The sequence below is a fragment of the Apteryx mantelli genome, chromosome 27 (assembly GCF_036417845.1).
Source record: "Apteryx mantelli isolate bAptMan1 chromosome 27, bAptMan1.hap1, whole genome shotgun sequence".
Taxonomy (NCBI): Eukaryota; Metazoa; Chordata; class Aves; order Apterygiformes; family Apterygidae; genus Apteryx; species Apteryx mantelli.
In genome coordinates, this window is record NC_090004.1 from 8522096 (window position 1) to 8536655 (window position 14560).

General features: G+C 44.4%; 2 protein-coding genes across 6 annotated transcripts; one reads left to right on the plus strand and one right to left on the minus strand.

The window, feature by feature from the left end:
- Window positions 1–1989: 1989 nt before the first annotated feature.
- Window positions 1990–3584, minus strand: AIRIM (AFG2 interacting ribosome maturation factor). Its single transcript, XM_067311449.1, has 4 exons — window positions 3325–3584; window positions 3061–3240; window positions 2842–2960; window positions 1990–2517 (listed from the first exon to the last, which is right to left on the minus strand). The coding sequence occupies exons 1-4, from the start codon at window positions 3582–3584 to the stop codon at window positions 2462–2464; spliced, it is 615 nt and encodes a 204-aa protein (XP_067167550.1). The 3' UTR covers window positions 1990–2461.
- Window positions 3585–3689: 105 nt separating this feature from the next.
- CDCA8 (cell division cycle associated 8) lies at window positions 3690–13815 on the plus strand. 5 transcript variants are annotated; one of them, XR_010886451.1, is made up of 12 exons: window positions 3690–3877; window positions 4070–4198; window positions 4486–4526; window positions 5071–5146; window positions 5472–5611; window positions 6274–6353; window positions 6678–6779; window positions 7468–7594; window positions 7849–7935; window positions 8257–8307; window positions 12983–13042; window positions 13410–13815. XR_010886451.1 is itself a non-coding variant. In XM_067311531.1 (11 exons), the coding sequence occupies exons 1-10, from the start codon at window positions 3796–3798 to the stop codon at window positions 8299–8301; spliced, it is 909 nt and encodes a 302-aa protein (XP_067167632.1). In that variant the 5' UTR covers window positions 3690–3795; the 3' UTR covers window positions 8302–8307; window positions 9893–11141. The 5 variants fall into 5 exon arrangements, 4 of the variants coding, with proteins under 4 accessions (XP_067167632.1, XP_067167634.1, XP_067167631.1 ...); XM_067311531.1 differs by lacking the exons at window positions 12983–13042; window positions 13410–13815 and adding an exon at window positions 9893–11141; XM_067311533.1 differs by lacking the exons at window positions 12983–13042; window positions 13410–13815 and having other exon boundaries at window positions 7468–7484; window positions 7575–7594; window positions 8257–9843.
- Window positions 13816–14560: the final 745 nt, after the last annotated feature.

Genomic DNA, 14560 nt, shown 5'->3' on the forward strand with positions numbered 1-14560 from the left:
CAGTATTTAACTTCTATTTGTCAGGTGGATTTCAGACTGACATGCTCTGCAGACAGCTGCAACCAGCTGTCACAGTGGTAGTTAAGAGGTAATTTACATAATCTCCTGCAATCTGTGTCATCCCATAGCATACACTTCTCCTTCCCTTAAAATCAGAAGTCAGCAACATCCCTGGGAGGATGCACGGGTTGAACACTAATAGCAGGCAATGGCTAATAAGTTTTACCCAGTGTACTTCACTGACTGGAAGCTCAATAGAGCCAAAATGATTTTGAATGTAAATAATCTAGCAAAGGTAGAAGCCGAATTCCTAAAACTGAAAGAGGAGTGCATGCCTTGGAGCAAAGCTCTGGAAAAGGAAACTAGATGAAATTGCTCACACTGCTGTGGACAGAAAAATAAATGCCTTATACTGAGCTGAAACTGTGATGCAACACACTGCATCAGAAGCACACTAACAAAATGAGTCAGTGACATCAGGTCACAGGTGAGAAAGAGCCACACTAGAGGGATAGGAAACGCTCTGCATGCAGAAGTATCTGCATTGAGACTGCTGTACAAACATTTTCTAAAGAAACGGCATTCTTGGTTGATCTGCCAAACCAGTATCTTTACTACATCATCTGTTTTATCTTAAACTGAAGCAGCAGGAAGAGGACTTCATTTCTCACCTCCCTTGAAAGGAGACAACCAAGTGAAAAGCTCCAGAATATTTGTGCTCTGACTCACAGCACACAGTTACATCGCACACTTGCACAAGCTCTGTAGGGGATGCACAGGAGCCACTTGTCTAGCTATGAGAGTCCATCTCTCACAGCAGGCTGGAGGACAGGATCAGCACCAGCAAGCACTCCAGGGTACTCAAGTGATGTGCAAGGCACAGGCACAAATGGGAACTACTTACAGCAGTGGAGGAGTGCCACCAACCAGCTGAAAACCTCCACCAGCCTCTGTGCCCAGCAACTGCCTAGAACACCTGTCCTCTATATGTACAGAGCAGAATCTGCCTCACTTCCCTTCTGTTATTAAAGCCTTTCCTCTGACAAATGCTGGTTCCATCCGCTGTGACACCCTGAAGCCATACCAAAGCCAAGAGGATGACATTATTTTACGTTGTAATTTAAACTGCATATGAAGTACCATTCCACAAAGACCTGTCAGCTGATGGGGAGCATTAGCAACACCAGCCCTGTACAGCCAGCAGTGCTCAAGGGCTCCCCTGAACGTGGCTCTCTGCAGGTTGAGCAGTGCCCTCAGGCGGTCAGATTCATTCCCCGTGTTTAAGACTTTTGTATCATACTTGTGGTATCAGAGAGATGCTATCAGAAAGCTGCAAAAAAATGCTTACTATGAACCTCACCACACTGTCTCAGTGCTCAAAGACAGGACATTTACAGGACACTTGTTTATAAGATGCCTGTGTGACATCAAAAGGGAATCTGAAACATTGACATTTCCTATAGCAATCTCCACTGTATAGGGAGAGATACTAGAGAAAACTGTAAACAGAGGTGCAGTAAATGTTTCTCTCATTTCCCGACTGCATGACCCACTTTCCTTGGCAATAGGTTAAAAAATTATATGACATCTGGAAACAATGACTTAAAAGAAATGCTGTACCGCCCCCCTGAGGAAGGTGAAAACCTTATGGTCATCTCTTTACACAAGGATGTTTGATAAATTGTTAATTACTTTGACAGGGGTAGGGAACCTAACTTCTGTTCAAACAGTTTATGTCCTTCCATCTTTATATGAAAAAACTGATCTTTAAGTTCATCTAGGATTGCCATCGAAACATCATACTACAGCTCCAAAGGCTGCATAGTAACAAAACTTCCCTTAACAATGCTATAAAGTACACTCTCACACTTGAAAACTGCACTTGCACATAGCTTTCCTCTTCACTGCACAGATGAGTGAGGGAAGTTATGGGGCTGTATGGAAGACGGGATGAAAGAAAACACATTGCTCAGAGGCACAAGGCACAAAAAGTTTCTAAGCCCTGATTTGGCATCTCTTATTTATTTGTAAGGACAGTACTTAAAAATCTCTTTTACATAATGTCAAAGCGCAGGACACCATGTTACATTTATTTATTTATTTGCAGGACCCTTCTAAACACAACTAGTACCATTTGTTTTCAACTTAATGAATCTCAACATTTCTTTCAGTATACAAAATATCCAGGGTACACAAGACAAAGGCCAGCTTCTGTAGCTGAAGATGATGACTCATTTCCTGCTGTCTTCTTTGGACACTAAGTTAAGTCCATTTCCATTTGAAAATGGAACAGCCCAAGCATTTCCTAGGCCAAGTATCCAGTCTGCTCAGCTTCCAAAAGGCACAAGGAAGGCTTACTCAGTTCATCCTCCTCTTCATAGGTATGTCAGAAAAGTCACGTATCAGACACTAATAGGAGCTGATCAACATCAGCGTATCCTGTTCTCCCTCAGGAGCCTGGTTAGCAACACAGCGCTCGCTGATTGTCAAGAAAAAGAGAGATCTTAAGAAGCGTATCTGAAAAAAACAGAATTAGTTTAGTGCATTTTATTTACACTCCATATCCACAAAAATTTAACTTATTTCTAAAAGCCATAAAAAAAGTCCTAGGTGACGTTATCTTGGCAGACCAAGTAAAAGGGAGCACCAAGCTCCCTGCTTTAGTACAAGTAATGATGCCACTTCGTGCATCGCATAAATCACACGCAAAACCTCAGGGCACGTCGCAAAGAGGAAGCGCATGCGCAGCGAGCTCGCCTGCTGCAGCGGGAGGTGCAGCGAGGGGCTCGTGGGGCTGCACAACTGGCACGCAGCTGGGCAGGGACGCGGGCGGGCAGCTACCTTGAACGACGTCCGGCTTGTGGCGCTCCAGGATCCTCTCCCAGCACTGCGGCAGGGCCTCCATGTCCGCCAGGCTGTCGCAGCTGACCCGCAGCAGCAGCAGCTTGCTCTCCAGGTACCTTCGGGCCCGGTAAGGACCGACACCGAGGGGGGGGGGACCGATACCGGGGGGGACCCGCCCGGGGACCCGCCCGCCCCGGCCCCGCCGCGGAAGGATACAGGTGCCGGTAGTACCGCTCCACGTCCTGGAGCCCCTCCAGCGCCTCGGCCAGCGAGGGGCAGCGCGGCCCGCGCCGCAGCGCCGCCGCCAGGCCCAGCTCCGCCGCCCGCTCCTCGTAGAGCCGCAGCACGGCGGCCACGGCGGCCGCCACGGCGTCGCGCACGGCGCGCAGCTCCGCCCTGCGCGGAACGGGGCGGCTCAGCGCGGCCCGGGCCCCGCCGCCCGCCCCCCCCGCCGCCGCCGCCGCCTCACCGCCGCCTCACCGCCGCCCGCCGAGCTGCTCCAGCGCCGCCTCGGCCGCGCCGCGCTGCTTCCGCCACAGCCGCGCCCGCAGCCCGCCGAAGGCGCCCAGCGGCGAGGCGCCCCAGGCCAGCCGGCGCGCCGCGCGCATCTGCGCCGCCAGCCCGCCCAGCGCGCCCAGCAGCAGCGCCCAGGCGGCCAGCGCCGCCCGCCAGGCCGCGTCCTGCCGCGCTACGGCCGCCGCGCACTCCCGCAGCGCCGCCGACACCGCCGCCGCCGCCATGCCGCCCCGCGTCAGCGTGCGTCGGTGCGTCAGCGCGCCGCCGCCGCCGTGCTGCGTCAGCGCGCCGCCCGCGCCGCGCTCGGATTGGCCGCGCCCGGAGCGGCGGTTGGGTTTAAACGCGCCTTGGGCGGGCGGCGGCGGCGCTAGGACGGGCTCGCGCTAGGCCGCACCGGCACCGCTACCGGCCCCGGGCAGGCCCGGTCCGGCCACCATGGCGCCCTCACGGAGGAGGGCGGGCGCGGGCGCGCGCGGCAGGAAGCTCGCGGCCTTCCTGAAGGACTTCGACCGCGAGGGTAGGCCCGGGAGCGGGCCGGCACCAGGGCGGCGGGTGGTGGTCGGGGGAGGGCGGAAGGGCCCCCGGGCGGGGGGGGGTTGGTGGTGGGGCCGGGGAAGGGCCCCCGGGGGAGGCCGGGAGGGCCCCGGGGAGGCCGGGGAGGGCGGCGGGCCCCGGGAGCGGCGGCGTGAGGCCGTGTGCGTCCCCGCAGTGAGGAGCCGGATCGAGCAGCTGCGCACGAACGGGGAGCGCCTCGTCAAGGAGGCGGAGGACCTGTACAACATCGAGATTCTCCGGCTGCCGCTGGCGCTCCGCGAGATGAACTGGCTCGACTACCTCGGTACGGGGCGGGGGGCGCTGGGGCGGCGGGTGCTGGGTCCTCCTTAAACGGGAGGGAGGGAGGGAGGGAAGAACACACTGCAAAGGAAAGCTGAATCCTACGTGTCTTGAGTCTCACGAGCGAAAAGCCCGTGGGTACTCCTAGAAGCGCTTCTTTTTGTCACAGACTGCTCATTTGCTTCTAAGGAAACTTGTTTGTGCTGTTTTTTGCACCGTTCTGGTGAAGTATCAAAGTGCTGCATAAGCTGCCCTGGATATATATTAATTTTTAAAATACTTTCTTTATAGCTAAAGGAGGAAGCAAAAAGGTCTTAGAAGAGGCAGCAACGGTAGGTGTCTAGCATAATTACTAAACTTTCCTGAGGGTATTTTATGTCCCTGTAGGAGAGGAAGGGTTTCTTGAGTCCATAGGAAAGCTGCAATAACACCGATTACATAAACACTTTCACAATTACTGTGTTAAGACCTAAAGGTAATAAATGCCTATTATATTTATTATAGGCTTTGCCTAATCATGCTACTCTTTGCCGAGGGTGGACAGCTAGCATTCCTGACCTGCTTAACTTCACTCTTAGATCCCTGGGAGAATGTGCACTTTTCTGTGAATTAAAGCATCTCTAAACTGAGCAGCAGGGAAGCAACAAAAGCATACTTGTAGTTGCCAAATAAGGCTTGTTAGTACTGAATGGTGTACAGGTCTGTTAAGCTGCTGTCACTTCCAGAATAACATGAAAGCTCCCAGTTTGAGTGCGACAGATGAATATGGATGTATTTCTGTAGTAAAATAATTAGGGATTTACTCTACAACTTTGGTTCATCACAGCTATGCTCGACTGATGATCCTAATTGTATCATGACTGTTTTGAATTGTAGGCAGACTTGGAAATAACAGAAATAAACAAGTTAACAGCAGAAGTTATCCAGACTCCTTTAAAAATCATCAAGAAAGGTCAGTTTGCTTTTAAGCATTGTGATGAATTCAGTAAGATGAAAACTTGCAATGGTTTACTACTGTGAATGATAATTCAACTCTTATTTGAAGCCTTCAATATGTTTAAATATAAGAAAATGATTCTTCCTTTATTCCTGTTACCAGAAGTAATTTTACTTTTTTTTTTTTTTTTTAAACTTAGTGTTCTATCAAACACTCCTATTGGAGTTTGGATTTCAGGAGCAAATTGTTGCCAAAAATACTTGCAGTTATTTACTTTTTTACACCAACTGCTAGCTAACAATTTATTGTTTTCATCTTGAATAACATTTTCTCCTTTTAGCTGAAAAATCTAAACAGGATATTGAAGCTATCGAAGAAGAAGCAGAATCTCCTTTACTTCCTCAAGCAAAGAAAACAAAACATGATAACCAATCTCTTGCAGAACTAGAAGCTGAAAATATTAATCCAAGAACTGGAAAGGTAAATCTCTACTCCTTGTGATGACTCTATTCTCAAGATGTAAACTACTTCACTGAGATGATGGCTGTGATAATACAGCTGTCCAAGGCACTTTGAAGGGGACTTAAAAAATAGCTAGTATCTCCTGCAATGCCTAGTGATAGGTTATCTTGTTTTTTTTGTTTGCTCTTAGGGAGTGCAGTCGCTTTGCTTGGTACAAATGCTTTATCCCTGCCTTGTTTGATCCCTGCTTCTATTGCTTTTGTACATCTGTAGGGTCTTGCTTCCCATCCTTTTCCTCTGAGCTAATGCATTCATTGTTGTATAGAGTGATATTCCCTATAGTAGAGACATTTTAAACTGTGTTGAAAATTCTTTATTAATGCTAATTTCTGCTTCTTTTGCTCTGGGCAATAATGAATATATGAACAGTACTGGTTCAGGTTAAAAGTTCATGTAGTCTAGTGTCCTAATATTCTACAGCAGAGCTGAGAGGGGGAAAATATAAGAATGATATTAAAATGGGAAAGTTTACGGAAGTCTGTATGTCATTTGGTTCAGGCTTTTTGTGCATTAAAAAGGAAGCTGTTGAGTCAAATGTTTTGCATGGAAGCATTTGTTCATTCTGGGCTCAGCTGTCATATGATAATAAAATAACTGATTTGTTGAGTCATGTATTTCAGGTGAAGGCATCCACTAAAAAAGTGCCAGTGTCCAAGAACAGAAGAGCTCCTTCAGCAAGAGTGAAACGCATGAGTAAAAGGTATTAGAAAATATCTCTTTTCATTGGCCTTCAGAAAAGGAGAGCAAGTGTATTGCTAATAAAACTCAAGTGGAACAGAGTAAGTTTTAGTAGGCTGGTTGATACACAGGCATGCCATGTTGTAGAAACATTCAGTGATTTGACAGTGAATGAAAGATGGGCACCTTCCTCTCCTCTGAGAACCAGCTATCCCTAGCTTTGGAGTTTACCCTTAAACAGTAAGAACCTCTTATTTTCTGTAGTGGTCCCCTCATTCAAGTCTCTGATAAGACAGAGCTTGTACATCTGTTAACATGATTCTTCAAAGCAGGATTTTTTTTTTAGCAGATCGAGCAGAAACAACTTTATCACTCCCGCTACTGGCAGAATTGTTGATGTCTGTGCTCGGGGAGGTACTTCCATTGTCACACCCAAGTTTGATTCCAGGTTTGTGTTCTATTTCTCTGTTAATTTCTAATACAGAGGAGGGTCTTACTGTTTGCTTTATGTATCTGTCATCTATTTGCAAAATAGTCCTTGGTGACTCTGAATCTGTGAAATGAAAGACTTCCAATCTAAGTGCTTTATCAGTGTTGCCTGACTAGAGGTTTTTTTGAAACTTTTTTTTATAGAGTGTGCATAGTATTATCTGAAATTCCCATGTTAGGATCATGGAAGCAGAGATAAGATTTTTGACTGGCACCCATAAGGAGTCTTTTGTGGAGTTAGGATTAGACATTGAGATTTCATGACTCCATAATCTTTTTATGGAGTCTGTGAATTACTTTTTCTTGCAAATTTTGTGTGTGTAAAATTGTGTTTAAATTGTAACTCCTCTCCTTGTTCAGTGAACCTTCTCTGAATCTGTTCAGGCCTCACAGGCAGGCAGACTTTTCTACTGTTATCATTTTAGCTCTAGTATAGATACATAATCTATTAGAAGGAGAGAGAGCTTTATATTTCTGTATTTGGGAATATCAGAAAGTTGCAAGGTAGAGACTCTTTTCCTGTTGTCCTTGTTTCACATAGAAAATTATTTTAAACTCTTTCCATCAGAGAATCTTATTGAACTTATTTATGATCACTTTAATCAACTGCAGTAAAATTACTTCTCTATAACTTTGGAATGTTTCAGAATTTTCAAGACACCAGGTTTGCGCACGCCTGCACTAAATGAACGTGTTTACACCATCTCTGCCAATGGCAGCCCCCTTGCTGACAGCAATGATATCTTCATTACAGTTCCTGTTGGAGGAGGGGAGGTAAATCAGAAATGTGAATCTGCAAAATCTATGCTTGTAACTTCTTGGGGGGCAGCATATAAGTTTCAAGCCATTCTCAGTCATCTGTTCTTGACTCTTAGTTGTGCCATCACAGTTGATCAGGGATTGATTCAGCTTAAAAATAACCTTTAAAAAGTTATTAGTCAGAAGTGGGAGCTGCTTGAGATGGTCTGAGCAAAATGTAAATTGATGTTTTGCTGTATGTTTAAATGACAGATCTGTTTTCTTCGCAGAGCATTCGTTTAACAGCAAGTGATTTGACCAAGAAGAATCTTCTTCATCTGAATCCAGAGGCCCAAGGAATTATGAAGAAGCTGTCAGTAAGTATTTATTTTTAGTCATGAGCTGCAGTTGTGATGCTGTGTTGTCACTCTGTATTTAGTCACTGGACTGGTGAACTCCCAGTGTCTTGTGTCTTAGCTCATGTTGCCAGTCAAGAAAAAGCATGAACTGAGAAGGGAAGGAGGAGAATAGCTTTACCTCACATCTGGCTTGATCCAGACTATGGATAAATGATGCACTTGTTGGAAGAGAACTATTGTCTGTGTTTTGAGAAAATGAATCAAAACTGAATGTTTCTTCCATTTCTGGCAGAAGTGGTAAATAGTTGTGGGTACTGATTAATTTCTGTTTCCTTCTAGGTTCGTCTCGCACAAGCATGCAGCGCTGCAAAGACACATAGATGAAACTTAGTGAGTGTTGACATCCCTCTGTAAATATGCAACATTGCATTTAGGACTGCTAACTTTAGTTCTTGCTCTAATTTGTTTCTTCCTTCCATTAATTTACAGAATGGAAGTTAGGAACTGATTTTTCTACCTATAATATGTAATGGTATTAGAATAGATTGCCCTTTTTTTAATTCAGGAGAAAAATACTTTATTTCCTCTTTCCTCTAAGGCTGAGACCAAGGTACAGTTATCTTGGGCTTGCAGACTAGCAAGCTGGGTAGAGAGGTTATTCTGGCATCTTGCAAAAGATGTAAGTGGTGGATACAAGTGAATGAAGTTTGTATCTGTCTGGGAAAAGAAAGCAACAGATTGGATTTGTTGCGCTTCTTTCCAGGCCTGTCCTTTCTCTGCTGATGTGTTTAAAAGGTGATGACTATCTCAGTATGGTAGCTGAGATACCTAAAGGCGAGTTACTGGTGACTGGGACTAGATATAAAGCTTCTTGTAGTTCATGATGCTGCCATGAATAGTAAGGGCAGGGGGGGTGCAGTAAATTCTGTTGTTCTTAGTGAAGCTGTTCTCTGTAAAACCTCAAAGCAGATTAGAAATAGAACTTGTGCATTTTATTGTTTTTAAAGAAATAAAAGATCACAGGTAGTTTAACTTTACATTCCTGTCAGCTAGACTTCTGATTAACTAGATTCCTGTGAGTCACCTTTGAGCTACTGGAATGTCTCTAATGTAAGGGAACTTTGCTTTTCCAACACCACTTTCAAAATCATTAGGGGAAGCAGTACTCATGGAATTGAGTATGGGCAGGAAAGATGAAAGCCAGGCATAGTAGAACAATGTTTAGCTCTGTCTGCTGATCTAAATTGAATTGGATTCAATACATTTTCTTGACAAACAAAGAACCATATCCAATACATACTGTTTAAACAGAATAAAATCACTTCCTCAGGCATTAATGTTCTTTCCATTGTTTACAGAAAATACAGAGAAATCGTGCTCTACATGATCAAAGATTATTTAAATTCAGGAAAACTCAACTTCATATGTAGCCTCTTAGGAAAGGGTTAATGTGTTTAAAAACTATACATGGAAGCATTCATTTGGTTTAAACCTTGCAAAATGAAGCAGGGGGAGAAATCTTGTATTTGCTTTCCTAAAATCAGTCTTATTTTTCAAGAGCTTGGAAAAGCAGAGCTCTCTGTAAAGCTCAAGGTGTCTGTGAGAAGATGGTTTTAAGTCTTATGATGTAAAAGATTACTCTTAAAACCAAGGGTTTCATTTTACTGTTAATCTTTGTGGCTCGTAAAGTTATGAGAGAACCCTTCTCTTCACTGTTAAACTATGGTATGGAATCCCTTAAAGTATGGTTAGCTTCGATTCCTGAAGCATTGTTCTGTATGAATCATACAAAGTCAGATATGCAAAATCTCATCTGTAAGAGACAACCTGACATGCTTCCCCAGTTTCAACAGGGGAAGTTAACACAAGGACATTTTAAATGGCATGTTAAGAGTATATTCAGAGTAAAGAATTTTGCTTCTCTAACTTTTTCCAAGATTTTTTTTTTCTAAAAATAAGCCTGTTTCTTTATTAGCTGCTGCTCTGTCCCTTACTGTGACTGCAAGGCAGGAAAGGGAAGATCAGATTCTGGTGTAGAGACGCTCAAGGCATGTGAGGGGTTAAAGTAGATTTAATGAAGACTTACTCCAAACCGCACAGGGAGCTCCAGGAACCATGTGGAAGGGCTGCTGATGGGAGGCTGCTGGATGCATGGGTTGGATGCCCAGGCAGGACTCTCTTTATGTATCCTAAGGGTCCCTTATATTTGCTAGAGCTATTTCCTTATCTTGACTATGCTAAGCTTGAGTAGTTACTGACTGCGAAGCAGCTGGACGTTATTGACAAAATGGAATGTGCATGTCGGATCCTGGCTGGTTTTGGTCGGTGTGTAGAGAGCACACTGGGGCTGCTATCACCCACTCTGCCAGTCGCCTGGCTCCTCACCAGATCTCCCACGGGGGTTCTTACTACACTTGCAAAGATACCTTTCCTCCTTGATTTAAGCCACTTTGGAGGGGCTGTATAGCTAAACAAGGATGTTGTGACTTTCGGGATTAATCTAGGTTCAGGAAGTCCTGCCTTTTCCAAAAGCCAAGGCTGCAGTGTGATTAAGCAAGGAGATTGGGAAAAGATGCTATCAGAAGGAACTTATGTTTTGGTGCAAGTCTGTAATGCAGCCCATGAGGTGAGAAAAAGTTTGTAGAATATCTTTCATATGTTTATTTAATTTAAAAAACAAGCATGTCACTAATGCAAACCTCAACTCTATACATGTATTTGAAGATCACTGTTAAACAGGTTTTGGCAGCTTCTGGGTGAAAGTGGCAACTTCTAAGCTGCAGGTGGCAATATTGTAAACTAAGTACCGGAATAAGTTTACCTTACTGTCTTTGAATTCTGTTAACGTATAAATTAAAAAGACAGTAATTAGTTAAGCTGTAAATAAAAATGTGAAATTTTTGCTTGGATACACATTCCTAAGTGTAAACTCTGCCTTAAACATGCCTTTACCAGGGATAAAAATGAACTAAAACACTTGTCTAGCCTAGAGAATATATTCCTCTGTTAGTACCGTTGGCTGTATGGTACTGTAGAATTTGTGGGTATGTATTTTATGAATGCTTTTTCAGATTCCAAATTCCATTTGTACCTGTTTGCGTTGTCTGTGTGTGCTGAATTTGCTCTGCAAAGCGTGGAGCAACATAGCTCAGGGCTCCCTTTTTGCAGGTGTGGTACCTCTGAAGCATGACATTATTAGTACAACATAACAAACAATGCTGTTAATATTCAAACTACCTTTTCCAATTGTCAGGGTGAGTTAATTGTATCTGACATGAATTAAAGCTACCTGGCAGCTAATAGCTAAACGTATTTATCACCCAAGTCCATTTCCCATGCTGCCTGCACCATGTGGTCCTCTGGAACGTGAGTATGCAGGAGTTCATTTTTCTGCTGTTTTATTGCTCATGTAAATCACTAGCATCACTTCTGGCCCTTTTGCACATTACATGGCAGATACATTTTGTTTAACAAAATTACAACCTCCCTCTTTATTTAGGGCAAGGACTACTGAGATGCTATAAGGAAGCTGGTTGATTTTTTTTTTTTCTTTTTTTGGTGGATTGTTTTTTGAGTTTTGTTGCGTTTTGTTTGTGCATTATTTGCATGCTAGTCTGGCTGTAGCCTGAACTGCTCTTTGAACTAAGTGACAGAAAATAAAAAGTACTGCAGCAAAACCACCATTCTGTCAGGTTGAGAGGCTGCATCTATGACAGGCAGGAGCTGTTCAGGTTCAGCCTGCAGAAAGAGACACATCAGCTATGTCATGTCAGCTGCTGCTAGGTCTGAGACACCATGGGCACAGTTTCGGGGACTGTCCTTTCTGAGTAGAGCGAGTCTTGAGGGGAAAGCTAGAGGACGCTGAGGTGCCTTCCCAGAATATCACTTTTGCAGATGTTCTTCCCAAGAACCAAACTGCATGACTTCCAAGAACGTGTTTTGTGTTTCTAGGGGAGGCTCTGCAGAAGGAATTGAGGCCTCCGTATTGTGCAGCTGGTTCCATATAAAAATTTTTTTTTTTCTGGTTGTAATTTCTGTTATGAAGAATACTGCCCATAGCTGAGAGCTGTGGCTTTCTTGTAGCAAGGGTGATTTGGGTGATAACTGCCACTGTTTGCTAGAAGATTGCTGAACACTGTTTTTAAGATCAGAGCCCCCCTGACCTGAACTAGTGCTCTTTCAAAATAAGTTTCCCTTGTGACAGAATCAGCTAAACTAGGAGAACCTGTGGTACTTACAGAAACATGGACCCAGCAGGGAGCAGTAAGTAGTGGGGAGTGACCATGTTTGCCAGGGTTTATATAGTGCTGGAAAGCAACAGCTTCCTAGGAGGAACCATTTCATGCCTTCCCCTGCTTGTAGGGCTGAGCCTGCACGGCTCTGCAGAGCTCCACCAGCCCTCAGGACAGAAGTTCCCACTTGCACCAAGCGGGTGCAGCAGTAAGCTGTGCTCTGGAAGGCTTCCTCTGAGTCACAGTGCTTGCCCTAAAGCCTTGTTCTGAGTATCATAACTCCAAAGTTCAGTCCAAATTTATAATGAAAATGTGAAATACTATTAATCTAGAGAAACAACAGCAGAATAGACACCCAGTGAGGTACCTTCCCCAGGATGTGCTGACATTGAACTCCCACAAAGGGGCTGTGGTAGATAATGATCCTAATAGGTGTCTCTTCCAGGCAATTTGATAGATGTGCACTATCAAGCATTGTCAGAAATAGCTTCGTATACAAAGCAAGCGTTTATCATCATGGACACCTTGCAGGTGGTCACTGATTTGGTGGCATTATAAGAAATAAATAGATAACAATTCCCTGCTTGCTGATAGAAGGGGTGATGGTTTAGAACAAATTAGAGCTGTCTCTAGGCAATCTTTTCATGCAGGAGTTCTTGATTTGAAGGTGTGGGACAGCATATATGCAGCTCTTTCAGCTGACCTGTATAATTCCACCTCAAAGGCATATTTCTTGGATCAGCTAAAGGCATAAGAAAGGGAAGTATTCCCTTTTATCACTAAAAGAGGTACGAAGAAGCAGTAGACATGACTTGTTTCTCTTCTCTAACTAGGTGATTTTAAGAATTGCAAATTCAAAAGTGGAACGCACAGCTGGAAACTCCTGGCATTTGGTGAGTTTAGGTGCATAAACTGCGTCTCCAAATTTTATATTCAATTGCAGTGTCTGCAGTTAGCAATTAAGATGTTCTGCAGACCAAAAATTAATCCATTTATGATATTTGTGAGTCATCTTGAAAAATTAGCACACAGATAATAACCACAGGGATTAGTTGTCAGGAAGAATAGCAAGAAAAAAGTATTTTCAAAAAAGACTTTGCTCAGTTCTAATCAACAGGACAAATTGTCCTAGTTAGAGGTCATAAAGCCACATGCTTAATATGAGTTCCCATATCTCAGTGAATCAGAAAGGGCTGTCTAGGGAACAGTGAAAAGGTTTTTTACCTCATTTATGCTAAACCTGATAGTCTTCCTTTCTAGGAATGAAGTTCAGGATGCCCCTGAAAGGACTGTAGCAGATCATCTCATGGTTTGCAGATGTAGGGTGGTCTTAGAACAAAGCTGTGTTGTCTGGACTCTTGCCGGACCCTGCAGCTTGTGCTGCGGCAGGAGGGAACAGCCTGGATGGCCTGCCTTGTCCTAACTTCAGAAATATGAAACTCCTCCAGCTCAGCTGTTATAACCCTGCTGTCAAAGGCTCAAGCTGGCATCACCTGTGTGTTCAGCCTCTGCCTACTTCCAGACCAGGTCATCTTCAGCTAAGGCGCAGTCCTGCTGGAAGTGCTCAGCCTGTGCCCGGGGTCAGCTTCCAGCACCTCACAGGAGGTGCTGAAATACTTAAAAATTAAATTCAACTGATGTCTTGTGTTCAACTGGGTTAGTGTTCAGTGCAAAGGTGGTGGTAGTCTAAGCACAAAGCATTAACCCAGATGTTTTGACTTACTAAGGAGCTTGAATGCTGATTCTTGAGTATGGCATTTAATCTTTGAGGGGGGGGTGTTGGAGGGTGGGAGGTGAAAACAATTATTCTAATTAACAGGCTTGTAAGTGTTTTGCAATTTAAGCTTCTGTAACTTTCCATTTTTTGCTAACTGAGAAAGATTTAACATTTAATTAACCTGACTGACATCATTTAGCAATTGGGCACTCAATTAAGTAAAATGTATTAATTAGAAGATGTAACTGGTGGTGGCTTTTCCAGGCTGGTGTCTTGCTGCATTGATGCTGCATTATGCGGTGATTAACGATATCCAGACTGCTGTGGACAGGCTGGGCTGGGCAGCCAGGCTCTGCCAATTACCACTTGCCATAACCTGATGTTCCCTATGGGGCCTTACAGCCTTTAAGCTGATCCCATATCATGTGTCACAGGTGACAGGGCTTCCAGAAAACAAATCAAACAGTGTTTGCAATGGATTTAGTTGCAGCTTGTTTTCCTCTAATTGATTGTACTGCAGGACTCTGAATGCATAATGGACATGTTCAGTGGGAGAAGAGCCTTGTTGCAGCACATGCTTGTCTTCCTGTGTGTGTGTGTGTATGCTCAAGAGCATGATGGGTGGTGTGTTATGGCATGTGCAGATGGCTGAGCAGGGAGGTGGAAAATCATCCAGGAGAGCTGCGTTCTTCCA